At 36.6% G+C, this 26,473-nt stretch overlaps 5 protein-coding genes across 7 annotated transcripts in view; 3 read left to right on the top strand and 2 right to left on the bottom strand.

Annotated features, from left to right (window-relative positions):
* Positions 1-4,145: 4,145 nt before the first annotated feature.
* Positions 4,146-5,189, top strand: LOC311293378 (uncharacterized protein). The gene is made up of 2 exons (XM_084413604.1): positions 4,146-4,261; positions 4,378-5,189. The coding sequence occupies exon 2, from the start codon at positions 4,381-4,383 to the stop codon at positions 4,849-4,851; it is 471 nt and encodes a 156-aa protein (XP_084269730.1). The 5' UTR covers positions 4,146-4,261; positions 4,378-4,380; the 3' UTR covers positions 4,852-5,189.
* Positions 5,190-7,122: 1,933 nt separating this feature from the next.
* LOC311293377 (uncharacterized protein) lies at positions 7,123-8,140 on the top strand. Its single transcript, XM_084413603.1, has 2 exons — positions 7,123-7,234; positions 7,413-8,140. Exon 2 carries the CDS (start codon positions 7,416-7,418, stop codon positions 7,884-7,886), a length of 471 nt encoding a protein of 156 aa, XP_084269729.1. The 5' UTR covers positions 7,123-7,234; positions 7,413-7,415; the 3' UTR covers positions 7,887-8,140.
* Positions 8,141-9,788: 1,648 nt separating this feature from the next.
* pxmp2 (peroxisomal membrane protein 2) lies at positions 9,789-13,693 on the bottom strand. Its single transcript, XM_084413596.1, has 5 exons — positions 13,498-13,693; positions 12,540-12,662; positions 12,234-12,396; positions 10,166-10,285; positions 9,789-10,076 (listed from the first exon to the last, which is right to left on the bottom strand). The coding sequence occupies exons 1-5, from the start codon at positions 13,605-13,607 to the stop codon at positions 10,008-10,010; spliced, it is 585 nt and encodes a 194-aa protein (XP_084269722.1). The 5' UTR covers positions 13,608-13,693; the 3' UTR covers positions 9,789-10,007.
* A 253-nt stretch (positions 13,694-13,946) lies between these two features.
* Positions 13,947-20,822, bottom strand: usp30 (ubiquitin specific peptidase 30). Its single transcript, XM_084413577.1, has 13 exons — positions 20,667-20,822; positions 19,884-19,993; positions 18,792-18,974; positions 18,597-18,700; positions 17,425-17,523; positions 17,282-17,327; positions 17,094-17,188; positions 16,908-16,967; positions 16,667-16,753; positions 16,493-16,573; positions 15,808-16,030; positions 15,426-15,528; positions 13,947-15,313 (listed from the first exon to the last, which is right to left on the bottom strand). Exons 1-13 carry the CDS (start codon positions 20,735-20,737, stop codon positions 15,067-15,069), a joined length of 1,509 nt encoding a protein of 502 aa, XP_084269703.1. The 5' UTR covers positions 20,738-20,822; the 3' UTR covers positions 13,947-15,066.
* Positions 20,823-23,959: 3,137 nt separating this feature from the next.
* The window catches only part of svopa (SV2 related protein a), a 29,117-nt gene continuing 26,603 nt past the window's right edge, over positions 23,960-26,473 (top strand). Inside the window, exons 1-2 of one of the 3 annotated variants that reach the window (XM_084413576.1) lie at positions 23,960-24,040; positions 25,270-25,492. In XM_084413576.1, the coding sequence (XP_084269702.1) occupies positions 25,458-25,492 (35 nt within the window). In that variant the 5' untranslated portion in view covers positions 23,960-24,040; positions 25,270-25,457. Of the gene's footprint in view, positions 24,041-25,218; positions 25,493-26,473 lie in introns of all 3 variants that reach the window. The other 2 variants (XM_084413575.1, XM_084413574.1) reach the window with 2 other exon arrangements.

Raw genomic sequence — 26,473 nt, 5'->3', positions numbered from 1 at the left:
AAGCATGTAGAGGTCTGTAATTTTTATCATAGGTACTCTTCAACTGTGAGAGACGGAATCTAATCAGAAAATCACATTGTATGATTTTTAAATAATTAATTTGCATTTTATTGCATGACATAAGTATTTGATCCCCTACCAACCAGTAAGAATTCCGGCTCTCACAGACCTGTTCGTTTTTCTTTAAGAAGTCCTCCTGTTCTCCACTCATTACCTGTATTAACTGCACCTGTTTGAACTCGTTACCTGTATAAAAGACACCTGTCCACACACTCAATCAAACAGACTCCAACCTCTCCACAATGGCCAAGACCAGAGAGCTGTGTAAGGACATCAGGGATAAAATTGTAGACGTGCACAAGGCTGGGATGGGCTACAGGACAATAGGCAAGCAGCTTGGTGAGAAGGCAACAACTGTTGGCACAATTATTAGAAAATGGAAGAAGTTCAAGATGATGGTCAATCTCCCTCGGTCTGGGGCACCATGCAAGATCTCACCTCGTGGGGCATCAATGATCATGAGGAAGGTGAGGGATCAGCCCAGAACTACATGACAGGACCTGGTCAATGACCTCAAGAGAGCTGGGACCACAGTCTCAAAGAAAACCATTAGTAACACACTACGCCGTCATGGATTAAAATCCTGCAGCGCACGCAAGGTCCCCCTGCTCAAGCCAGCGCATGTCCAGGCCCGTCTGAAGTTTGCCAATGACCATCTGGATGATCCAGAGGAGGAATGGGAGAAGGTCATGTGGTCTGATGAGACAAAAATAGAGCTTTTTGGTCTAAACTCTACTCGCCGTGTTTGGAGGAAGAAGAAGGATGAGTACAACCCCAAGAACACCATCCCAACCGTGAAGCATGGAGGTGGAAACATCATTCTTTGGGGATGCTTTTCTGCAAAGGGGACAGGACGACTGCACCGTATTGAGGGGAGGATGGATGGGGCCATGTATCGTGAGATCTTGGCCAACAACCTCCTTCCCTCAGTTAGAGCATTGAAGATGGGTCGTGGCTGGGTCTTCCAGCATGACAACGACCCGAAACACACAGTCAGGGTAACTAAGGAGTGGCTCCGTAAGAAGCATCTCAAGGTCCTGGAGTGGCCTAGCCAGTCTCCAGACCTGAACCCAATAGAAAATCTTTGGAGGGAGCTGAAAGTCCGTATTGCCCAGCGACAGCCACGAAACCTGAAGGATCTGGAGAAGGTCTGTATGGAGGAGTGGGCCAAAATCCCTGCTGCAGTGTGTGCAAACCTGGTCAAGAACTACAGGAAACGTATTATCTCTGTAATTGCAAACAAAGGTTTCTGTACCAAATATTAAGTTCTGCTTTTCTGATGTATCAAATACTTATATCATGCAATAAAATGCAAATTAATTACTTAAAAAATCATACAATGTGATTTTCTGGATTTTTGTTTTAGATTCCGTCACTCACAGTTGAAGAGTACCTATGATAAAAATTAGACTTCTACATGCTTTGTAAGTTGGAAAACCTGCAAAATCGGCAGTGTATCAAATACTTGTTCTCCCCACTGTATATACATATGAATACATTTAGATCACTTAACTTAGTGATTGCTATCAGGATGTGAGGAGACTTCCAACCAGCATAAAATAAAAAATAAAAAAAAATTCTGGAACAAATCACCTAATGAAAACACTTCTAAAATCAGGAGATTTCAATATCATATCTCTACAAATTGAATAATCCAACCAAAATAATTCATAAATAAATAAACTTTAATACTTCAGTTTTGTAGCATGTAGCTGTTTCGACATCAAACGCCTCTTAAGAACATTTAGAGAAAAGCTTATCCCAGGAAATAAACACAAAACAGCACTATAAATATACTGTTAAGCACATAAACAAGATTGTCACCTGGGCCTATTGTGCACCACAGGTGTTTCACATGCTGTATGACGTGCTCCACTTACCTGGGGCATGTTCAAGTTCAAAACGGTGCGCAACGTTTTGCTACGGTTTCCGGGTTGAACGTCATGTTACCTGGAAACGGCGTGCACCGGTGTGCAACGGGGTTTGAGATACGTTTTCTCTTGTTTGGTGGGTGTGTCAGAACTGCAGTCCAATCAGAGCTGGTAAGTCCCGCCCCCTTCGCTAACCCCGCTGGACCTCTAGGTTGAAAAATCGTCAATGCAAGTGAATGGGAGAAAATAATAATTTTCTGGTCCCGTTTGAATTGTGCCATGAATGTGAACATATGTTGTCTGTGATTTTTTTATATAATCTTTCATGTTACGAGTTTGACAGTATGGTATGATTCTTCGGCTAGCAGTTGTGGAAAAGACATAACGAGAAAGACTACATGTCGCCTTACCCGTGGTTTTCGCCAACCTCAACGATTTTGTCCTCTCCCTGAAAGAAGGCGGTGAAGTGCACCAAAGACACAGCCATGTTTAGCGGGATCTGTGAGCTAGTGTGCGAATGGTGGTGACGTTTCAAACGCGTCGAAAGCAGCGAAGAGTTGTAGTCCACAAAGTGCTCTCACACAAAGTCTAACCGTATCAAACTTCTACCCGCTAAATTGTAGCATTCTTCACACGAAAGATTATATAAAAAATTCACAGACAACATATGTTCACATTCATGGCACAATTCAAACGGGACCAGAAAATAATTATTTTCTCCCATTCACTTGCATTGACGATTTTTCAACCTAGAGATCCAGCGGGGTTAGCGAAGGGGGCGGGACTTACCAGCTCTATATAAAGCACGCGATATTAAAGTGAACTCGCACAATGAGTTCAAGAAAAGTAATTTACAAATGTGTTTGATGCAGCTCGGTTTACGCAAAAACTGAGGATATTAGAATACATGTTTGTCGAAAGTTTTATTGTAAAAAATATAGGATATCAACATAATGATGTAGTTGTTTATATTTTTAGCTTCATTGCAAGTGTAGGCCTATTGGTATAGAAATAAACAATGGTAATTAAGTGCTTTTCCTAAAAATGAGAAGAAAATACAGGGTATTAAAACAGTAGGCTATGACCTACAAATAAAGTCAGTATGTGAGGCTAAATAGATGTGTTTTAGTCTGAATTAGGTAAGATGAGTGCTTCCATTTCAGTTTCCACAAATCCCTTCACTCGATTGGGATGTTCTCTTTTGTTCTGGGTGGCAAGTGCAGTAACTGTAACATCGGGCATATTTTGTAGTATTAAACACATATTTATACCGACTTCATCAGGCTCAGAAAATTCTTCACAAAGAACACAAAGAATGGCCTTCTCAGCTGCCATAGTTGCAACTCTTGCGTCATCAGAACAGTGTGTTCAACGCATCACCGTTTCTGTTTAAAAAACGTTGTGCAACGTTTTGTCGGAGCTGAACGCAGCCCTGGATTTCCCCCAATCACGTGATCATGTGAAATGCCTTCTCATTCCAGTGATCTGTTTATGTCTAAATGAAACTCAAGCAGACGGCTGTTTTTATGTTGATATAAAAATATATATAGGCCTATATATATGTTTATGAAACATCTATGTTGATAAAAAATGCACTTAATGTAGATCACATTTAAACAAATAGCCCTGCTATTCCCATGCTGCAAATAACCTACAGAACGTTCCCCTACCGTTTCCAGTCTAATGCTGAGGTTGCATACATTTTTGTAATATCCTAAAAAGAGCCTATAGCATACACAGAACGTTCATTATGCCAATGTGCAATAATTATGCCATTATGCCAATGCCAATAATTAATTCTACATTTCCTGCCAGGTGTCAGCTTTCAAATGAGATCATACTTGTGCTTTTAGTAGAAAGGGTTCATGAACTGTATCTGTTTCAGTTTGGGTAGCCTATGTCATTTCTGGGGATTTTTCAAAAGTGGGGTTGCAGCTTAACAGGTTAATAATTATGTTTTATTTTTATAACCATAAACATTCCTTTCCAGAACGTTCTTGTAGGATCCAAACAATGTTGAATTGCCTGAAGGAAACGCGGAAAATTTTATTTTTAAATTTAACAGAATAAATGTGTTTTCTATGCCTATCGTAGCCTACTATTGTTTATTGGCACGTCATGTGAATAAGTGAGAATGGAAACGGAAAGTGACTACAGGTTTTCGGAAACAAAACATTGAGGCGGAGGCGGAGCATGAGTTGACGCTTTGTATAAATATTCATGCCTCTGCTCACTGTGACCAGAGACACATAGTTTGAGTGTGCCTTAATACTTATTCAAGAAACCAATTCAGCGAAAGCCGTAGCAGCCTATTTGCAGAACCCAGCTCGGTAAGTCGCATTATTGCCTACAAATATTACACATTAATTTTAACGTTAATCTCTATTTTAAAATAAGTGTATGATGTTGTAGTAGTTATAATGCTTATTTGATCTCATCCTGGCAGATAATGGAACTGACAGTAAAACTGTTGAACGGAGATGTGAAGCGGCTGGTGGTGAACGGTGATACCACAGTTGGTGAACTCAAGCAGCTCATTTTTCATAACTTCAATGAACCTCCTCACAAACAGAAGCTTTCTATCGTCAACGGTCACCGTATCAACCTTGAGGATGATTCCAGAACCCTCAGCAGTTACGGGTTGCACTCAGGCTCAGTGGTGATGCTGCTCATCACGAACCCTGCACCTTTCCAAGTGTTCGTCAAGAACGAGAAGGGCCAGACCAAAACCTATGAAGTTGATGTTGATGAGACCGTAGATCAGCTCCAGACTAAGATCTTCCGCAAAGAGAGTGTCCCCAAGGATCAGCAGCGACTGATTTACAACGGCAGACAACTGGAGGCTGGCATGAAGTTGCAAGACTATGACATCACATCAGGAAGCACCATTCACATGACTCTCCGTCTCCGAGGAGGATAATGAAGGAGATCCGCGCGACCAGGATTCATTACTGATCCAACGTTTTTATTGACTAAACATTAAACATGCCAAAATATAAAAATCCTACTGAAAGACACTTTTTAATCATCCTCTATAAGATTATCTATAGCCTATAAATGTACAAATGCCTAACATGTCTGATACTGGAATATTTAATTTAAATTGTGATTTAAAGTATTCATGTGATTATATATAAGAGGATTATTCTTATTCATATTTTATTTATTCAGTGTCAGTTTAAGGTCATATGTGCTGGCCTTTGTTGTTATGAATGTTATGCATTATATTTTTATGTTGTAAATAAAATGTAAATACCAGTCCTGTTTATTGTGCATGTTTTATTGACTTAGTATGGAGTAACTGGTTAACACAAAACAGCAGTAGGCCTTCTACTAATAATTTTCATATTATGGATCACTGGATGTAAAATTAAAATATATTGTATTAATACGGTTGTCTATGTATTTACATTTTGAAATGAATAGGAGTTGATCACAAATGTACATTCATTTTCTTTTTACCACCATCTGTCCTCAGACCATAACTCAACACTTAGAGTAAAACCTATTTTAAATATAAGAAAAACAGCATTAGCTTTGTGTTTAATTTAGTTGCCATTGACACCCATACATTTGAGTCACAATCGGCTCCGAGTATAACGTCACAGGTTTCCATCTCTTCCAAATTAAAGTAGTTATGGTGAGAACGCAACATAAGCTTGTTGTTTTGGTTCAAAAGGAACTGTAAAAGGTGGCTGCTGTTTGTTTACGGCCCTCGGTGACTGACGTCTGTCTAACTCTGCATAACATGGAACACGCTGATGATGTGTCATGTCTGCGCGAGTAGGGTGTGTAGAGGAATGGAAATACATATATATATTGACAGGCAGGTAGGACATCGTACCATTGCATTCGGACCGAATGCAATGATTGGATGAACATTTTATGGTCCTACACCTTCCACAGACAATATACATATAAATTTAGATCACTTAACTTAGTGATTGCTATCAGAATGTGAAGAGACTTCCAACCAGCATAACAAAAATTGTTTCTGGAACAAATCGCGTAATGAAAACATTTCTAAAATCAGGACATTTTAATGTCATGCACATACAAATTGAATAATCCAACCAAAATAATTCATAAATAAAGTTTAATACTTCAGTTTTGTAGCATATAGCTGTTTTGAAATCAAAAGCATCTTAAGAACATTTAGAGAAAAGCTTATCCCAGGAAATAAACACAAAACTGCACTATAATAGACTGTTAAGCACATAAACAAGATTGTCACCTATCAGGTGGCCCTCATTTTATTATTTAAAATTTTTTTTTGCAAATTTGAACAAATGTAAGATACAAAGACAGACAACCTTTCAGACAATAACAAGTTATAGTTCAATAGTTAACAAGAAAAATAATATGGAAAAGCCTGATTTATCTATTGAAAATTATTTGCCAAGAGAAAGAAAAGAAAAGAAAAAAGTGGGGGCACAAAAAAAAAAGCATATTATGAAAGAATATTAAACATGGTACAAATTCTAGATTGTTTTATAGCTTTCATATTTACAGACGTTGAAACTGTATTAAGTACAACTTAAATTCTTAGGTGGGCCTATTGTGCACCACAGGTGTTTCGCATGATCATGAGAAATGCCCTCTCATTCCAATGAACAGTTTTCCTGTTATGTCTAAATGAAACTCAAGAGGACAACTTTTTTTTATGTTGATATATATATTTTTTATATATGCACTCTTGTTTATGTAGATCACAATAAACAAATAGTCCTGCTATTCCCATGCAGAAAATAGCCTATAGGCCTACAGAACGTCCGTTTCCATATAGGTCTAATTTAAATGCTTAGGTGGCATACGTTTTTGTAATAACCTAAAAAGAACCTATAGCATACACAGAACGTTCTCTAATAATTAGGCTATAGGTTTTATTTTTATAACATAAACATTACCTTTCCAGAAAGTTCTTCTACGATCCAAACAATGGATAGACTAAAGCAAACGCGATTTTTTTTTTTTTTCCTAATCGTTATTTTTAAATTTAACGGAATAAATGTGTTTTATATATGTAGTCTATTGTTTATTAGCACTGAACATCGTGTTGATCAATGTTTTCTCAGGACTTGTTACGTCAGCGAGTAGTTGAGAATGGAAACAGAAAGTGACCGAGCAGGTTTTCAGAAACGAAACATTGAGGCGGAGGCGGAGCATGAGTTGACGCTTTGTATAAATATTCATGCCTCTGCTCACTGTGACCAGAGACACATAGTTTGAGTGTGACTTACAATACTTGTTCAAGACAGCAATTCAGCGAAAGCCGTAGCAGCCTATTTGCAGAACCCAGCTCGGTAAGTCGCATTATTGCCTACAAATATTGCACATTAATTTGAACGCTAACCTTTAAATATCTATTTATATTAATTTTACTATTTAACTAATTATTAAAAAATTTAACTAATTTTTAAATAAGTAGGCTATTATGATGTTGTAGTAGTTCTAATGCTTTTATATTTGATATCCTGGCAGATAATGGAACTGACAGTAAAACTGCTGAACGGAGATGTGAAGCGGCTGGTGGTGAACGTTGATACCACAGTTGGTGAACTCAAGCAGCTCATTTCTCAGAACTTCAATGAACCTCCTCACAAACAGAAGCTTTCTATCGTCAACGGTCACCGTATCAACCTTGAGGATGATTCCAGAACCCTCAGCAGTTACGGGTTGCACTCAGGCTCAGTGGTGATGCTGCTCATCACGAACCCTGCACCTTTCCAAGTGTTCGTCAGGAACGAGAAGGGCCAGACCAAAACCTATGAAGTTGATGTTGATGAGACCGTAGATCAGCTCCAGACTAAGATCTTCCGCAAAGAGAGTGTCCCCAAGGATCAGCAGCGACTGATTTACAACGGCAGACAACTGGAGTCTAGCATGAAGTTGCAAGACTATGACATCACATCAGGAAGCACCATTCACATGACTCTCCGTCTCCGAGGAGGATAATCGGTTAGAATGTGTGCAAAAAGGAACAAAAACAGCGCCGTTGTCATTACGTGTTAAATTATTTAAATGCTGTAAATATGACATCGCCTACTTGACGATGTAACTTTGATTGTGTGATAAACGTCACTGTCTTAAGAACTCATGTAATTCCAGAGTGTTTATCTGCATTATTACTGTATATTTTGTAGTTATGAATGATGTTTCAATGTATTTTGCATTGTAAGTAAAATAATAAATGCTCTAAACATTTCCAATCAGAGTTTCAGTTTTTATCGACTTATTGGTTTTCTAACTCTTTGACTCCAAAGCCTTTCTCATTGTCCACATCTTCATTCATAGTCCCCCATCCCCAATAAGTTTGTGGTTTACTGGAAAATTATTTAAAAAAAGTTCCCAATAAAATATTTTAAAGCTTAGCACAGCTAGAAAAATGTAGACTATAGCCTATTCTTTATTTGTAAAAAAAAAAATGTCTGTGGAGATTTAAGATTTTATTATTTAAAGGACTTTTCCAGGTCTAAATGCACGCTTTTACAATTAGGGTAGGCGACCTATCCAGGTTTTCCAAGAACGGAACCCTCGTTCCTCAAAGAAAAGAAAATCTAATGTTGAGGGGGTGAACTAAAATAAGAAATATCCTGATATTTAGCCAGTTTTAATACTTCTTTTTCTTTATTTTAAATGATTAGAAGTCATCTTGAGGCTACATTGTAAGTTTGCTGAGGCCCCGGCTGAGTCACTTAAATAATCCTATATTTAAAAAAAAAAAAAAACTATAGAGTAGGCTACATTTAAAACAAATACTGCACCTAGAATACCAGGCACATCATAAGATGTTTACTCTCTGGCCCAAGAATGTAGAATATTAAGGAAGACATTCTTGGAATTGCATAAAAGAACAAAGTTACATCTGTACAAAGTTAAAGTATATTTCTCATTGTCATATCATTGCCTTTCTTTTTAGTACAAACTGATCACATTTCTCCAGAAACCATAACAATTATTAGACAAATGATGAATGGAAAGTGATTAAAACAGATTGGCACGCTGTTGTGCACATTGGGACTGGGTGTGGTTGCTTTATATGGCATGTTTCGCCTTACCTGGGTTTCCCTCGTCACATGACAATGGGAAATACCATATCTTTCCAATGATTCACTCATCAGGAGCAGAATGGAAAATGAAGGTTGTGTAAGAAGCTGTCAACGAAACACATTTTTGTGATGTTGAATATCCACAAGTAAACTGCACTGCACTTGATAGCACTTTGCGGCAACAAATGAAGTCAACATGAGCATTATTTGAACAAGGAAATTACATCGTATAATTGCATATTTAGGCTAATGCATATTACACAAATGTTATATAATAATAAAAGCATTAAGGAACAAAGATCTGGCCATACTGTACACTATTTGAAATTGGCTCAATCTACAAAATTCCACTATGATGCACATTCTCGTGCATGTTTATTAAAGCCCTGAACACACCCAGCTGTTTGTGCCCTACGTCATGTTTATGGCCTGTCATGCTCACAGGTTTTCTGAAGTATGGAAACAGAAAGTCGCTGAATAATCACTGAAAAGGAAACTCGGTGTGGGGGCGAGTTTCATAACAATCACAAACTGATAGTGTGTTTGAGAGTGAGGCAACTTTGTTTGCAGGGCTATACAAGCATACAAAACATATTAGCAAGGTCACTGCTATTTATGTAAATCTTAGAATAAACTCTGTTAAAGAGTGAAGATAATAATAGTAAAAATTTGTTTGTAATCAATTGTGATTTTTTATTTTTTATTAATCAAATACAACACAATCAAAATGCTGACATCATTGTCAGTGCCTCCACAAGCAGAAAGACAAAGTATGAGCATAATAAATCTCACGACAGATCTTTTCTAAAAATATTCAATTCAGGGCAATAATTCAATAACAGTCAATGGAAGTAGCAGTAAAATCTCAATATTGATCTACATTACAGTTATTTTACAGAAGACGACCAATATTCCCTGTCAGTTGTTCTGGAAGATATTTAAAACAGCGCTACACATTAGTCCTTTAAAGGCACAAACTGGATTCATCTTAAACCAACCTAGGCTCACTTTAACTGGTTTTGTGGTTTCATTTCCTAACAGAGGCCAGATAGGCATACCAGAACAGGGCAACCAGGTTGGCAAACAGCACTCGAAACTGTGAAAAGAGTAAAGGAAACGAAAGTGAGATAATGAATCAGAGATCAATCTGAAGGAGAGGAAATGGTGTCATGCTCTTGTGCTTACCTGTACAGGTATATAGTTGATGTTGATAAACTGAAACGGGGTCCAAACCTTCCAGTTCATCTTCATCGCAGGCCAGTAACTTGCTTTAATTTTCTTTTGAGCATCTGTGATGGTCTTGCCCTGCAAAGATCTCATTTTCATTATTTTCAGGATCACAAGGATGTTGTGCCACCATAAACAGCATATCTCATGAATTAGAAATATAAGATAAAATAAGTTTAGTCCACATTATAGCTGTAAAATGAAAGCTTGTTTCCGCCACAGAATAAAAAAATAAACACTTTTTATTTCACAGTTCTGACTTTTTTCTCAGAGATATAAATGTTCTGAGAATAGAGAAAAGAGATATAATCTCTGAGAAGATATACACTCGCAATTCTGACTTTTTTTAACTCAGAATTGCAAGATATAAACTCAAAATTGTGAGAAATAACAGAACTGCAAAGAAAAAAAGTCAGAATTGCAAATTTATATCTCAATTCTGACTTTTTTATTAGAATGGTAAGATATAAACTCCCAACTATAAGAAAAAAAGTCAGAATTGTGAGATAAAGTCACAATTACTTATTTTATTTTTTATTCTCTGGTGAAACAAGCTTCCGTAGTAAAAGTAATCACCCTAACCCTAACTTTTAGATTAATTCTAACTTGTTTATCTGCATATGCTTTATAATAACTTCTGTTCTCTGTGTTCTCTTCCTTGTGCATGTCTCCGGATGTGTGTGTGTGTTTGCTAATTGTACAAGATACAGCTTCAGCGCTCTGTAACCTTGAAGGACAGTCAGACTGATAAAAAATGATGAATGGACATTAACACCTGTTGAGCCATGAAAAGCTACTTTGTTTCAAGGAAGAAACGAGTGTCCAAATACAAAAGAACATTCTTCCCTAATATCTCTTCATTGAGACATTCATCTAACTGTTTTGATTTGTTTTTGTACTCAATAAAAATTCTCTATTAGCCTTTTATTTGTTTAATGGTGTCTTGACCCAGTAAATCTTCAAGCACAAGGTAAAGCAGGGAAAAACGTTTAGTATTACAATATATTAGTTAGATGTCAATTGTAATTAGGGCAGACATATCAGGTGGTGCGACACTGGCAGCTCTTTAAGATAAAAAAACTTAAAAAAAACTGAATCAATGTTGTTGACTTTTGGCCTAATGTAGATTCACAGAGAAATCAAAGCCTCTGTCAATAACACTAATCAGAACCACCTCGTGAGCTGAGAGACTGAACACTGTAGGATCAGCAAACAGATGAAGTTCATTGACCAGCAGCTATACTCTATATTCTGGTCAAAGTTGAGTATCATGAAGGACGGCTCACATAAGATCTGCGTGATCTATGAGTGACAACCAGTCCTGTTGCCTTACGCTCCACAACATTATGAAAATCACATGCTTGCTTCATCCATACTCCACCTATCTTACCATAATTACTACCAACTTCTCATTAAATGGTAAAACAATGTGTCAACAACAGTAACAACAACAAAGTTGCATATAGAGGTATGTCCAGAAAATGCAGAACGCAGAAATATGTCCTAAAACGTATTGTTGTGCTGTATTTAAGGTGCCCCTATTATGCTACAATAGTTTAACATGCATTCAAGGTCAAAAACTTTTTTCTGAAACAGTTCGAGAAAAGATTCGATCTCTCTTTCAGAAAGCCTACTCTGCTCTGATTGGTCAGATGGCCCAGTCTGTTGTGATTGGTCCACCGCTTAGAGCGTGTGTCCAGGCCTGAGCTACAACTACAGTGTTTGAGGGTCAAAGTAGACGTTGTTTGCAGACAGCCGATGAAGACCAAGGCTGGAATTAGGCAAATTTGTTACAAAACTACATATAGGCGGTACAGAATCAGTTCTTTCTTTTCAGAGACAATTACTCCCTTTGTCATGCACTTTGGTCTTTGAACTTTGCAGACCTTTTACATTCACAAACAGCTATATTACACACCACATGAAAGGTAATATCTGAAAAAACACTCTAAGAAAACATATTTTCAGTACAATGAAGTAGAAACTTTGATTAATGTCACAAAGAAGTTCAGTTATGAAACATTACCTCCAAAGCATTCATAACCACATAGAAGAGCAAGAGGAAAGCCGGGGCGAATATGAGCCGTTCCAGCAGAAGGCGCTTGATAAGGCAGTATGGGACAGTGGTTGGCAAAAGTACCTCCAGGAGCTGGTAGAAGTAATGACTGAGTGGACCTGTGATAAAAAGTCTGCAAAAATATTTTAAACATTTATAACTCATCGTATAACAGTTCTGATATTAAATATTTAATCCTTTTGTAAAACGACTTAATGTGTATTGCGACGTATATGCAATTAAATTGAATTAACTCATTCAAAAAAATCATTCTACCCATAAATTGCAAAGTGTACCGGTCCCAGAACGTTGATTTTCTTTTTTGGGCTATTTTCTTTGCTGTGCTTCCTGTACTCCAAAGCTTGAGACAGAAGATTTCCCAAAGCAGACAGAATGCCACTGTAAGAAAGGACAAAACAACCATTGTATCATTGTACCCAAATGGTCTTGCATCTAATGAAGAAGACGCTTGTCTTTTTGTGTTTGGTTACTTTTGACAGGACTTGTTTGCCCCACCCTCCAAACAACCAATGGAAAAAGACTAATTGCAAAGTGCCTCATGGCTTTAAAAAAAAAGAAAAAAGGATTGGATAAAGTAAACGGATATTTAGCTACAAAGCTTTTGTTTATTTAATTAAGTTTTAATTTATTTATCATTTTTAGTGATTAACTTGTTTTAAAAATATTTTATATAAAATAAAACTGCCCTCACATTTCCCTGTTGTTATATTAATAATAACTATATATATATATATATTTTTTTTTTTCATTATCTTATATTAGGGACATTTCATCTTCATACAGTAGGTGTAAATTTACCAGCCAGAAGAAATTGTAACTAACAGTTACAGTAACTATCGTTATCAATACTAAAAAGAAATTCCGAGACTAACCAGGAAAAACTTATTTTACGATTTTTGTGAAATAACAAAAAGTATTATAGTTATTAAATAGTTATTAAAGTTATATGTAGTACTGTTTTGAGCAAAATAAATAAATAAATTGTACTTGTCTGCTATCACCGCAAGCAGAATTAGTCAATGTAGATCGAGTATTGATATTATATGATCAGTGTGTAATGTTTGAATGTATAATGATTTGTTAGTGGTTTAACTAAGATAACGATACGATAATGCAAACTTGGCTGTCAGCAGGATAAGTTAATATTAGTAACTTAACTCCCCGAAATACAGCTAGCCAACTAACGTTAGCTTTAACAAAAATGTAAACTGACCTCGTAACCGATTTGGTGATGATTGGATATTGCTTTAACAAACTCAGGTATTGCTGCAGTACCCTCGCCAGAAAAGAGGGATCTCGGACAAGTACACTTTGCGTTGGCATCGTCAGTTTACTTTACTAGTACAACGTGTGTGCACTTGGGTCATCAGAGACCAACGTTTTCTTAACAAAGTGCAAATCCTTGATGAGGACTGAGGAGGGTCGAACGCAGCGTGCGTGGACGTGTACGTCATAGAACAGAACGGCTCTGTGCAATCCTATTCGTTTACTTCCACATGACCACGCCCTAAAGTCCACGTGCTGAGAGATACATTAATTCTTATTAAAGGGATAGAACATTCGGTCAAACCTGCATGACTATTGTTCTCACGAGCGAAGATATTAGGCAGAATATTAATTATTTTTTAAAAATAATATGAATATGAATGATGACGGGGTGTTGAAAAAAAATAATTTTTTTTTTAAATGACTGAGTCGTCCACCACATCCCAAGTCTTCCCCTCTAGCATAGCTTTCATTTGCAAAGATTCAGAGACAATTTCAAGACCAGAAAAACTTCAGAGGCTTTTAGTTATGCGACTTGAAACATGTGAAGGAGTGGAAAACGTTTAAAGGAAATATATTACTGTTGCGGAATTAATTTAATTTATTTGTGAAAAAATGTTCACCCACACAATCATACACACCAATACCATAAAAATATACAATTGTTTGTGCAAATAGCATAATTTACAATCAACATATAACAAGGAGCTTACATAACACTGGAAATGGACGTAGACTAATATTTAAGTCATCTGAAAATCTGTGGTATTAAATACTCAGGATCTGGAATATTCCTGCTAAATTTCCCTTCTAAGCATTCACTAAAGTTAAAATGATAGCATATGTCAACCGTACAAAAAAAAATGAGGAGGATTTATAGAAAAACTGATCTACATGTAGACACTAAACACCTGATGAGGATCTATCCCATGGTTTTGTGTTCTTTAACTCCAAAATGTGAAAGAAAAACTGCTTAGGGTTTACATGTTACAAAAGACCGTTATATGTGAATTGCATAAACACATTATTAACAATGGGTAATTCATTGCCAAAGACACATTATCGCTAATTACATATAAAAAAAACTGCATGAGAAACCATGTAAAAAAATTCAGTCAAATCATTAGCTTAATGAGGAAGGCAATAATTCTGGGTCAATTTGCAACAAAACATTATCATGAGTTTTCCTGTTAAAGTCTCAATGTGAATCCCATATCAGTGGCAACTAATCATGACTGACATGACATCATTCCTATAATCAGATAATGAATTAGGAGTTTACTAAAAAAAATAACCGCCGTAGACACTGAGCAAGATTAATGCGGAAACTATGATATACAGAACCCTTCCCTCTCTCTTTCTCACAAAGAGAGATCAGAAACAACATGCATGCAAACTGCATGCACAAGGATGCACGATTGCACTTGGCCAGAGTAGCACGGCCTGAAACAGAGAGGAACAAGGGTTAACATTCTAGATTTAAACTAAGAATAAGTAACCCGGGTCAGCTGACATGTTACTCTTCTACCCTCAGACTGTGCCTTCGCACTCGTTCGTAAAACAGCAGGTATGCGCTGGAGGAGAGCGCCTCCTGAAGGCTGGCTTTCCTCACAGAATCATCAGAAACCCAGAGCCACTGCGAGCTAAAAGGAGAAGTTCCACGGGGAGCCGCAGGACAGCGGCGGTAAGTGATAAAATGTCCCGAGTGCATGTCGCCATGGTGAACCAGCACAGCTGTTAAGCGGAAGAGGTACTCTGAGGGGCTGGGGAAAAAAAGTTAAGGTAGTATGAAAAAAAAGTTCAGCTTAGAAGCAGTTTTTAAAAAAATCAAAGTATATTTTCTAGTTCTCTTTATAACAGCATGCATGCATCTACCTGTAGTCGTAAGTGAGGTTGAGTTGTGAGCTCAGTCCTGGTGAGTGTAGAAAGACAGAGGGAAAGGTTCCATTGGACAGTGGCTTATTGTTGTTGCAATGTTCTGAATCAGCAAAAGAAATTGAAATAAATCTTAATGAAGACACTCAAAAATATGTGTATTCTATAGAAAAAATATATAATAACAATTCATAATAATAGTAACAACTAAAATTATTATAAAAATAGCAAAGAAATTGCACGGATATTTGATTGGTTTTTATAGATGAATTACTTTTTATCTAGAGCAAATCCATATTCACAGATCTAAATGACAACATCAGCATTTAAACGACAGCATCACATCACGTTGATAACCAATGGAAAAGTTCACATCTCTTACCAACACCATTGGCAATGGTTTTGTCTTTTTGTTCTCCGGCAGCTTTGGCAGATATGGGTTTGTTTGTTCTGCTGGTCCTCTGCAGGTTTTGACCAGCAGTGCAATGTTTGTATCGATCCAGAGACAAATACTCAGTAAACTGAACATGCTCTTGCCTCTTAATGGGAGTGCCCTCTTTAGACCACGTCAGTCTCTGCAAGTGGATGCAGAGGCACTGAGGCAACTAAACGTGAAAAGAAACACACACACACAAACCAACAGGGTATTTTTTAAGAGTGCTGTTAATGCCTGTTCACACCAAGGATGGTAAATATAATGATAAATGTATAATATTTAAAACGGTTCTGAACTTAAAAGAATAGCAGAATCCACACCACAACAATAACAGCACAGAGGAACGATATAGTTGGAATCACTTTCACAGCAACATTTTCCCAGCAGATGAACGATAAAAACATTGACTGCCAATCAGAATCCATTCATCATCGAGCATTTAAAGCGGCAGACGACAAAACTCTAGTGTGCACTTAGAATAAACAGAATGATATTGTGAGTCGGTGTGGACATTATCGTTATAGTTATCATTCTTGGCGTGAACGGGCCTTTAATCTTTTACGAGCCAACTGTCAGAGTTCAGGAAAGGCTGTTGGTCTAAATGTGAGAATTTCAAACATGTACTGTATACCTTCCCAAGTTTCAGCTGTTTGACAAATGTCGTCCTCTGACTCTCAAGGACTTCTCCATTTACAAGCTCTCCAGCCTGTTGCTACAAAGAAACAGAGAGAATCAGTTCAGCAAATTAATGATGAGGTGCAATGGTACTAAAGCAACTTGTCCTGCTAAATTTAACATATGATACCTTGGTACAGTTTTCACACTCCACTTCTTTGATGGTTTCAGAAGAGATGAAATGCTTTAGACACTGGTCCAAAGTAACAGGTCGGCCCTGAAAGAATGATACACCAGCTATACTTTTTGTCTGTAAGATGCTTGCGGAGTAATACAAATTCAACTGTCATATTTGAATATAGTGACGACAAAATATTTGAGGAAGCTATTCTGCAAACGTAATTGTGAATTACTGAATAAGTTTGCATTACCCACTGTACTGAAGGGATTGAAAGAGACAAGCTGTCGAAAGAATCATAGTGCACAGGACTCTGAAAACAAAAACGGAGACGGTTAACAATTCCATTGTTTCAATAAGATGCCGTAGACATAAATATTTTTGAAATCTAAAAAATTTATTTAAAATTGAATATGAAAAAAAGTCTGAAAAAGTTCACCTGCTGCTCACAGCGCTTGCAAGCCATATAACTTGTTAACCGCCCATGAAAAGGGTGCCGAGTCCTCCATAAACTTGGAATCGGATGTAATGGGCCTGGGGATGAAAAAGATAAATTACTAAATGCTAAAAAAAATGTTAATTTCAGGCAAATTGTCTAAATGTTTAAAGAAGAAAGTCTTCATTTACCTCCACTTCTGCAGCTGATATTTTTTTCTTTGGACTCCACAGATTTCTGAAAGCATTAACAGTAGGGTGGTAAGAAATGTCTATGGAATATCTATTTATTTTTAAGTCCTAATATTGCATTAATGGTGACTGCTCTTGTTTACCTCCAGTGTTTGCATGTCGAACAGGTGAGCAACTCTGGGTTGGCGTTCCCGTTCCTCCTCTAATGATGATGTGAGAACATGAAAGAGTTCATGAGCATCCTGTGGAGATAAGGCAAGAAATGCTCATTTAGATTGTCATTATTAAGTTAAAGTTCCACTGCAGTCTAAAAAAAATTCCCTCAAAACTTATCTTTGATAATCAAAATGACATATTTAAACTTTTGGTCCTCTGAAAAAAATTTCTTCAAGCCTTAAAATAGCTTGAAATGTAACTCTACAACCTTGCTTCATTTAGTATACGCGGAACCATGAATATGCAAATTAGCCCCCGCCTCCATTCAATCGCACAAGCTCGGACTACCTGATCCACTCGGTCAACTTTACTGTTGTAATGTTAAAGTGTCTTAAAATTATTAGCCTTTGGTTTGATTATTTGATCAGCTTATAATGTGTTGCTAATGTTACACAAACCATGTTCCTGTTCGCCAGATCAGAGTCAGACAGCTGCTTTCTAAAAATCAGCATCTGAACACTTTAAAATTCATAGAAAGACAGTGGAGAAAAGTCCCGCCCCACACGTTGACGTTGGTATCGCATACTTCCCTAGTATATAGTAGGCAAATACAGTAAGTGACAAAAGAAGTATGTCCGAATTCACAGTAGTCATAAAAGAGTAGCCAATAAGTACCCGGATGACTTACTTCTTCCGGCGAGATTCTGAAGTGTGCATACGATGGAGATTTTACAATCCCATGAGGCCACGGGAGAGAATTTGTGAATGGCAGTGAAGCGACGCAACTGACACCGTAGGTCACATGATAACAACAGCATGTCAAATGTAGCACATCCCTGATAACATTTATCCTACACACACTCATATTATATAGAACATACTTTTTTAGCGGTCATGAAGTAATTACTCAAAAGAGTATGCGATTTTGGACGCAGCCGAAGTTACATGTTAGTGACGATAGGAAACAGGGGCGATTTCAAACCATGGACACTGCATTTTTAAGGAGAAAATACTCAGCAATGGCGTTGACTGATGAATTTCCACATAGACACATTAAAGACTTGATTTTCACCACAGGGGGTCTTTAATGAATTCCTCCATTTTTAGGTGAACTATTCCTGTAAAATATGCAACTGCATTTTCTTTGAGAACATCCTACCTGTTCCTCAAATGAGCTGATGTGCCATCTGTAAAGTCTGAGAGCTTCTAAAAGGCTTCCCGCATCTAAAACATTATCTTCTCCAGGATCATGGCTTGATAGGGCTTTATAAAGGAAGGAAAATGGAGAGAGCACCCTTTTAGTGTGCATTAACATTTTGTGCATTTGTGTGCGCTGAAGTGAATGGGAAAGAACCTTTAAGTAACTGCATCAGAGATCTGGACAGCTGAGTCTCTCTCTCTGTTCTCTCTGGATGGACACTGCTTTCACTTGTAAAGTCTTCAAGCCATCTGATGAAGGAAGGGCACGCTGCCAGGCCCTGGAGAAGTGAGTTCATAAAGCATGTGTTCCCCAGATTAAGCAGACCAGGAACCATACCTGTGAGAGACATGATTCATTTAAGCAATGAATACAGTCACAACACTCTATTATAGCTATTAATATATTCATAATATAACAGAGCCTTGAGCCTCATTGCTTTCATAAAATGGTTACTATTTTATACTTCTAAACATTTTCATTTGTGAAAAGCAAATTCATGAAGTGGCATTCTTATGCTACAAGATGTAGTCCCTTACATGCACTAGTTTGCCTTTTTTTGAGGCACTGCACACTACACATCCAGCACTAGTACGGTCTATTATATAATAAAGTTTAAAGTGACCATAAAATCAATTCTTGTTTTTTTTTAATGAAATATTGCTGTATTTGGTATAAATAATTTTTTATTGAATTCATGTGCCCATCCCTCTTGCATAGACATCTCTTCTCTGATGACATGTTCACTGGTGCGAGGGCGGGACAACCTGTCAATCACATGAGATCACAGCAATAGCAAACCGCAACAATTCAATCAAATCCCATTGAATAAAATCAAGTCCCGCCCTACATTTTTTTCTTGTTCAAGATGCAAGGGCTAGACTTGATTTTATCCAATGGGATTAGATTGGATTGTTGTGGTTTGCTATTGCTGTGAACAGCTACTTAAACAAGAAAAAATATTTAGGACGGGACATAATTTTGTCCATCAGGAATTGATTGGATCATGTCTTTTGCTGATTGCTGTAATCTCATGTGAGTGGCAGGTTGTGTACACGTCATCAGTGAAGAGATGTTGTTTGAAGTTAATTTTTTTTTTTTTTTTTTAAAGCACATGAATGTACAAATATGATTTGCATGGATAAATCATTTGTAATAAACACAGCAATATTCCATAAAAAATTGGCAATTTTCAATTCATAGTGACTTTAACTTACTTGAAGACTTTTAACTACAAAGAAAACAAACCTTTTCTCTTCTTCCTCCTGTCTGAAATTGGCCCCCATAGTACATAAACTCCAGCAGCCATGGCAGCAGCTATCCCACCAATCACACCCCAGTTTTTCATCATCTTGTTCCTAAAACATAAAGAAGAAAAAAATTGTTTTCAAATTTGGTAGCATCCAGCACAGACAACTGGATTGAAATGAAGTGACAAAGTTAAAGAGCACATTTACAGATCCTTACATGTAGACTGATCACAAACAAACATGTCAGAGGGACACCTGTGGCAGACAGCAGACTAACTAACTCTGACCTTGACAGCTGTGTTTGCATTAAGTCTAGCTCTCTAGCGAAATCCCATTAGCCATTAGTACGTACATCACACTTTTTTGGGGGGAAAGTAAAACATTTAAAGCCATACTTCGTGCTCAGATTCATGCTGCATACTGAATTATTAAATACCTATAAGTGTTAATTTCACATATATTGTTAAGACAGATGGAGTAGTTTGAATAAGCTACTGCTGGCTATCAAGCTAGGAAGAGAACCCTCCGAACACGTTTATTACAGCACTTATGTTTACTGGGTCTAGACCAGCTAAAAGCAACAACCAGCTAAAGGCGACAGATTCGCATGTTTATTCATCTGTGATGATCAATGAAATACAAACACAGTAATAAAAGCGAATGTCTGCTGGCCTCCAGTGCAACAGCTGGGACCAACTTTCCTGTCCATTCCTGCGTCTAGTTGAGCTACACAGATTCACTATTTAGCCGTCATATCACACGTTTCCATACAAACTCAAACCTTGCAGCAGATCCAGTGCGTAAAAACTCTCGAACAAGCTTGTCTGTAGTTCCCTGTTTGCACCAAGGCATATTTCACTGCGCTCGCATGTGCGGAACTAAACATTGCTCATTGTTGTTCGACGGACCTTCCGCGGAGTAGGACCGAGCCTGCCATAAGCGGAAATGATGGAAGGCTGTATTTATAATGAGAGTTTGTAAAGTACCATAGATATAAACACTAGATGTCGCCTTGTATACGGCAGTTCATTGGAACGAATGCGTCAATAGAGCCGCCATCTTGGAACAGGGGAGCCCCTCCTCTTTAATGCATCAGCGTCAATGTAGGCAACGGTCTAACGGAAATAAAATCACCATAAATCGTCATAAATGCGATTTTCTAGTTTTTATGGTTCGTTCCAACGGTCAGTCATGTATTTATCATTGAGTCCAGAGGAAATTTAAGGTTTTGATATTAAGAAAATTACTTCTTTTTCAAAATATAATGCATAGTGCTAGTAGGCCTACGTTTATTAGTCACATTCTTCCACTTGAGTAAACTTAGAATAAACTATTGCTATATAATACATATATAAATGAGCAAAACTTGGCCACTAAATATTTAATATTCAATTATTTTAATGATCACAATTAAATTTTTAATTTTATTAAATTGAACAAGCGCAACATTCAGCATTCAATCAAATATTCTAAAAGATGTTTTATTAAGAATAATGTTATTTCAACATAATATCTCGTTATTTCGACATAATATGTGTGCGTGCAACAAGCAAGAAGTGCATTTGTAAATCCGGTGACGCGTGCATTGATTTTTATTAATAAACTTCTGACAGTGTGGACTCGCTGCAGAGATGAAGTTGACGATCGCCATCTCCGTAGTGAACGCGCCTAGAGAGAGAAATGCACATAATGGATTACATAATCAGAGAGTAGCCTAGCTTTTTTCTTTCGTTTTAAATTATTTCGTTTAAAGACTATTTAAGCTTTGTGTATTTGATGTATTTCTCTTGTCTGTGTGAGGCATAGGCTGAGATTCGTTAAGTTAGGATGAGATGCGCTCCAGTTAACGTGCAATAAGTAAGTGACCGCGCGGACGCCTCCATGATTATATCAACAAGCAATTTGTTGATGAATAAAATGTATTAAAATTAAGATACAATTTATACAAAACGAAATTCACTTTAAAGAAAGGATTTAAACAGTTGACATTTTCACAAATTTCAGTGTCCTTCCACACCTCCATCCCCAGTTTGCAAGGAAAAGAAACAAGCCCTTGAGCCCACTGTCCTTGTGCAAAACGCACACATACATAAGATTTGCGGAATTCTATGTATAATAATCATGGATGTACTGTTTGAAGATTGACAGGGAGAGGACCAGCATACTATTAGGACTGTACTTACAGGTTTTTTTTTTTTTTTTTTTTCATTAAAAGGTTTGAGTACAATCGGTAAAAAATCAAAAGTTAGGAACAACACAGCACATCACAGCCAAAAGTGGGTATTGAGGATCAACTCCTGCATATTGTACATTTTAAACACAAGAGTTATTTCAAATAATATCTAAAGAATATTCACAGTTCATTAGCTGTGCGAGAATCACAGTTCATTTTCTTCCTCCAAGCAGAGAAATGTACACTGAACTTATAAAAAAACAACTTGACTACTACCATCCACAGAGTAAATCTAATCCCATGCTGTCTGGTTTAGATTTCGTTCGTGTGAACATCCATACGCAGCACAAAAGTCCGGTATCATCCATAAAATTGAAGTATAGGCGGAGATAGCAGCGTTACCTAGCTACTTCCTATGGCAAGACCCCTGTTCAAAGATGGCGGCGGTTTTGACGCATGTTTAGAACCCCAAGGCGACATCTAGTGTTTATATCTATGGTAAAGTACAAAAATCCATTGAAAAAAACATTCAGTGTTCACTATCCCAGTGCCAAAATGCACTTCTTGGGTTAACAAATTAGCTGGATAGAATTCCCAAATGATGGTCTTAATGAGTGAAATCAGGTAATAAACTGACAGAAGAGACTCATTAGATTTAAAAACAGATATAAAGGCTTTATTAGAAGAAAAGAGTACATTTTTATCACTTTTTCTGAGATTTTGTTAGATTTGTCGATAGTTCTTCAATATTCAAATCTATTAACTTGATTTTGTACATCTAATTATGGATAAGTAAAGACAACACTGAATAAAACACTGAAGACTAAAAAATATAAAAAGCTATTATAAATATACAAGCTTAATATTTTGACTAGGCTATACTGTAAAACTATATGTATTGTCCTCACTGTAAAAATATTGTTGGTTTAACTTAAAAAATAAGTAATGGATGCCTTACAATTTTAGGTTAATTAAAACATTTAGTTGATACAATGAAGGTTTGTTTAATAAACAGAAACTCAAAATATTTTTACCTGAACCACATAAATTATCTTAATTGATTTGACAAAAGAAAAAAATTGATAAATCATGAAAATAATAATGGTAATATTATTTTCATCATAATATATATATATATATATATTTTTTTTTTTGCTTCCAAAACCCATCTCTTTTTTCTTTTTTTATTACAGTATTTACAGCAAAATTACATTTATTGTCTGTTAAATCTAATCTTTGTTATGCATCAAGTCGTACCATCATATCCCTTGTTAAAATTCATCCTTTCAAGGACAAGTGAGTACCTTTTGTCACTTTATCTAATATTTTGTTCGATTTGTCGGCAGGTCTTCGGTAATCAAATCATACAGCTAATTGCGGAAAACTGGATATGTGAGGAATTATCAGCTTTAATTTATTTTTCAAACAGTGCCATGACCTTGTGCACTAGCAAGCCTAAAATTGTTTATATAGTTTTAAATGTTTCAATGCAATTTATTAACCATTAGCCTACAGACATTTTTGTCTCATTGAATATTTAAAATATGAATAGAATTTACATTTTGGAAACATGTAGGCCAGTGTAATAATCTATATAAATAATAATAAAATAAAAAATACACAAAATAAGATGAATGGGGGAATGATATATGATCAATGATATACAGGCACGTGCACAGGTAGGGATCAACCTGTGCAGAGCACATGCCCTTTTTGCCCTTACACTCCAAAGTGCCCTTTTTTTTTGTGGTGTTTAAAAAAAAAAATTTTTTAAATCAATGCTATTGGTCACCCTTTATGGCTGTCTGTCTGTTTTACAAATATTTAGCCAATGAAAGTTCTTAAACCGAGCTTGCGTAAATCTTATTCGATCTTTAAGCTGTCAGTAAGCTGATAACTCCGCCCCCTCTATGTTCACTGAATCAACTGAAGTTCCACAGCAGCCACACAGTAGACAGCAGCTGAACGAAGTTTTGCGAAGGGTAAATAAATATCTTGTTGTTTGAATAAGTACTACTAAACACTAACGTTATGTCTATAAAGGCTCATATTTTATTTATTTGATGTCTGACTCACTGACTGAGACATGTGGGACGTCGCCTGAGAGAGAGGTCTAGGCTAGCATTTGCCATAGTCATAGCCAATACATAGCCTACACTTAAATAGCCTGTGCGAGCATACAGTAGCATTTCATCTTTTATAAAATGCGATTTTGGCCAAATGTATTTTACAACAGGAAAAACTGAGCGCCCCGCCTATATAGCTACAACAAACTAGTTTGTAACCTGTTGATGAAAATGTAATGTGATGCCGGCAGGCGTCGGCGCCGTTTTAATGACGGACAAAAAAAATGCACATTTGCACAGCACACATTCGCTGGTCAAAAACTATATATTGATAAGTAATACAACAAAATTAGTTTTTACCATCGGAAAATCATAAAAGGTGCGCCCCCGCGCTGTTTCGTACTGGAACTTACACAAAGCAAAGAGTGATCCTCGTCACCTAGGTAACATATATTTCTAAGAAATGTCTTCTTTGATTTGTGATTGCTGATACACTTAATTTATTAACATTTAGGCTAATCATGTTATGGTAATAATATATAATTTATCTATATTCTATACTCTCCGCTCGTCCTCACATGTGTAAAATGTAGTAAAACATGGTTTTACTACAGTAATGTTGTAGTAGTAACTAAAAAAAACATTACAGAAGATCACTGTGAAATCTTTATATTTTATCATGCAGAATGTAGGCTAATTCATTATTTAATTCATTCCAAGGCTTCATTTATTTGATCCAAAATACAGCAAAAACAGTAATATTGTGATATATTTTTACAATTTAAAATAACTGTTTTCTATTTGAATATATTTTAAAATGTAATTTATTTCTGTGATCAAAGCTGAATTATGGTTGTTATTAATCGTGAATAAATCTAAAGCTGTTGAGACTATTATTTTGTGTTATTGAATTTGTCATGAAGATGTGACCATTTCTTCCTTTTATGTAGGCTTACTAAATAATCTTGATATAAAAAAAAAAGGGAGGGGGGTGCCCTTTTTCAGTTTCAGCACATGCCCCTCAAAAGGTCTGTGCACGGCCCTGATGATATACATGGATGGAAAAGTGTATTGTCTTGATTCATCGTCTCCAGAACATATTCACAGTTCCCTGCTGGTGCTTTGGTATGACACGGGCGTTCCAGCCTTTGCAGAGATCCAGCAGGAGCGACACGACAGGCGCAGGAATCATGGCAGCTCCGCACAACACCGCCCCTCTCTGAGCTCTTCACGGTCCTCACGCCTGTGGTGCTGAAATCAGACTCGACTCGACTCGACAGCAATGTAACGGCGACGAGACAAAGACTCCGTCAGCCCGACGAACAGACCGATAATGGACGATGATTTGTTTCAGTTAAGGCAGCTCCCGTGAGTGTTCTTTTCATCCTTTTTCTTTCATCCGCACGCGACCTGAGCCATCATGCAAACACTCTTCCGTTCATTTAAGCTTTTAGTGACCTACAGCGACTAGAATGTGCCGTAAACAACGTGACATTGATATTTATGCAACTTTAAAAATAAATAAAAATCAATGCTTACATAATGCTGTTTGATGTAGAATATGGATACGCACATTTGGGATTTATGAATTGGCAGAGGTGCATGTTCGGTAAACAGCTCAAGTAGATTAAACAGCTTATTTGTACATGTTAAAGCAGTAACCTTGTGTTGCAAAGACCATTTTCCTCGTCTTTTGGGTCATTTGCATTTTTACATGTCATGACTCCTTCCATTGAATAACACAATGGTTATTTGTGTATACATGTGTTTTATTGATATAGACAGTCATTCTGCTCACAGATCTCAATTAATGCCAATATCACTTTGAGAGCTATTCAGATTAATTTGATTGGCTTTTTAGAAAATGAAAATCCTGTCTGTGACTTTTCAGATTGTTCGCATTTTAAATTATTTCCGGGACAGGGCTTCTTAACCCAGGGTTAAATTCAGTGCTTAGCCCTTTACAAATGTGGCAGGGTTAAAAAACATCTTAACCCAAGGTTAAGTATACGCTGAAGAAAAACCCCTCTTAATTTTACAATAAAAATATATAAAAAGCTATTATAAAATACATTATTAATATTTTAACTATAGCCTGCTGTATTTTCCTGTTAAATGTAATGTTATTTGCATCTTTTTTTTATTATAAATTACATATATGGTAATACATTATTTTTGCTTCCAAAACCCATCTCTTTTTTAATTTATTTTTTGTATTTTGTATTACAGTATTTACACTAAAATTACATTTATTGTCTGTAAACCCTCTGGTATTGTTTATTTGGGAGTCACACTTGTGTTGTTTCTGAACACCTAAAATGTAACTTTTCTTATTTTCAGTAAAATCAA

This window comes from Rutilus rutilus, assembly GCF_951802725.1.
Source record: "Rutilus rutilus genome assembly, chromosome: 7".
Classification (NCBI taxonomy): Eukaryota; Metazoa; Chordata; class Actinopteri; order Cypriniformes; family Leuciscidae; genus Rutilus; species Rutilus rutilus.
The sequence above is the reverse complement of the archived record's forward strand: the minus strand, read 5'-3'. Positions and strand labels throughout refer to the sequence as shown.

Coding starts and splice junctions, on each gene's coding strand:
- LOC311293378 (XM_084413604.1), top strand. CDS start 4,381: ATGGAACTGACAGTAAAACTGTTGAACGGAGATGTGAAGCGGCTGGTG.
- LOC311293377 (XM_084413603.1), top strand. CDS start 7,416: ATGGAACTGACAGTAAAACTGCTGAACGGAGATGTGAAGCGGCTGGTG.
- pxmp2 (XM_084413596.1), bottom strand. CDS start 13,607: ATGCCAACGCAAAGTGTACTTGTCCGAGATCCCTCTTTTCTGGCGAGG. Junction 12,397..12,539: donor GTACACTTTGCAATTTATGG/GTAGAATGATTT, acceptor ATATTTTTGCAG/ACTTTTTATCACAGGTCCAC. Junction 10,077..10,165: donor TCAACTATATACCTGTACAG/GTAAGCACAAGA, acceptor CTCTTTTCACAG/TTTCGAGTGCTGTTTGCCAA.
- usp30 (XM_084413577.1), bottom strand. CDS start 20,737: ATGCCTTGGTGCAAACAGGGAACTACAGACAAGCTTGTTCGAGAGTTT. Junction 18,701..18,791: donor TCTGATGCAGTTACTTAAAG/GTTCTTTCCCAT, acceptor TCCTTTATAAAG/CCCTATCAAGCCATGATCCT. Junction 17,189..17,281: donor TATCAGCTGCAGAAGTGGAG/GTAAATGAAGAC, acceptor TTTCATCCCCAG/GCCCATTACATCCGATTCCA.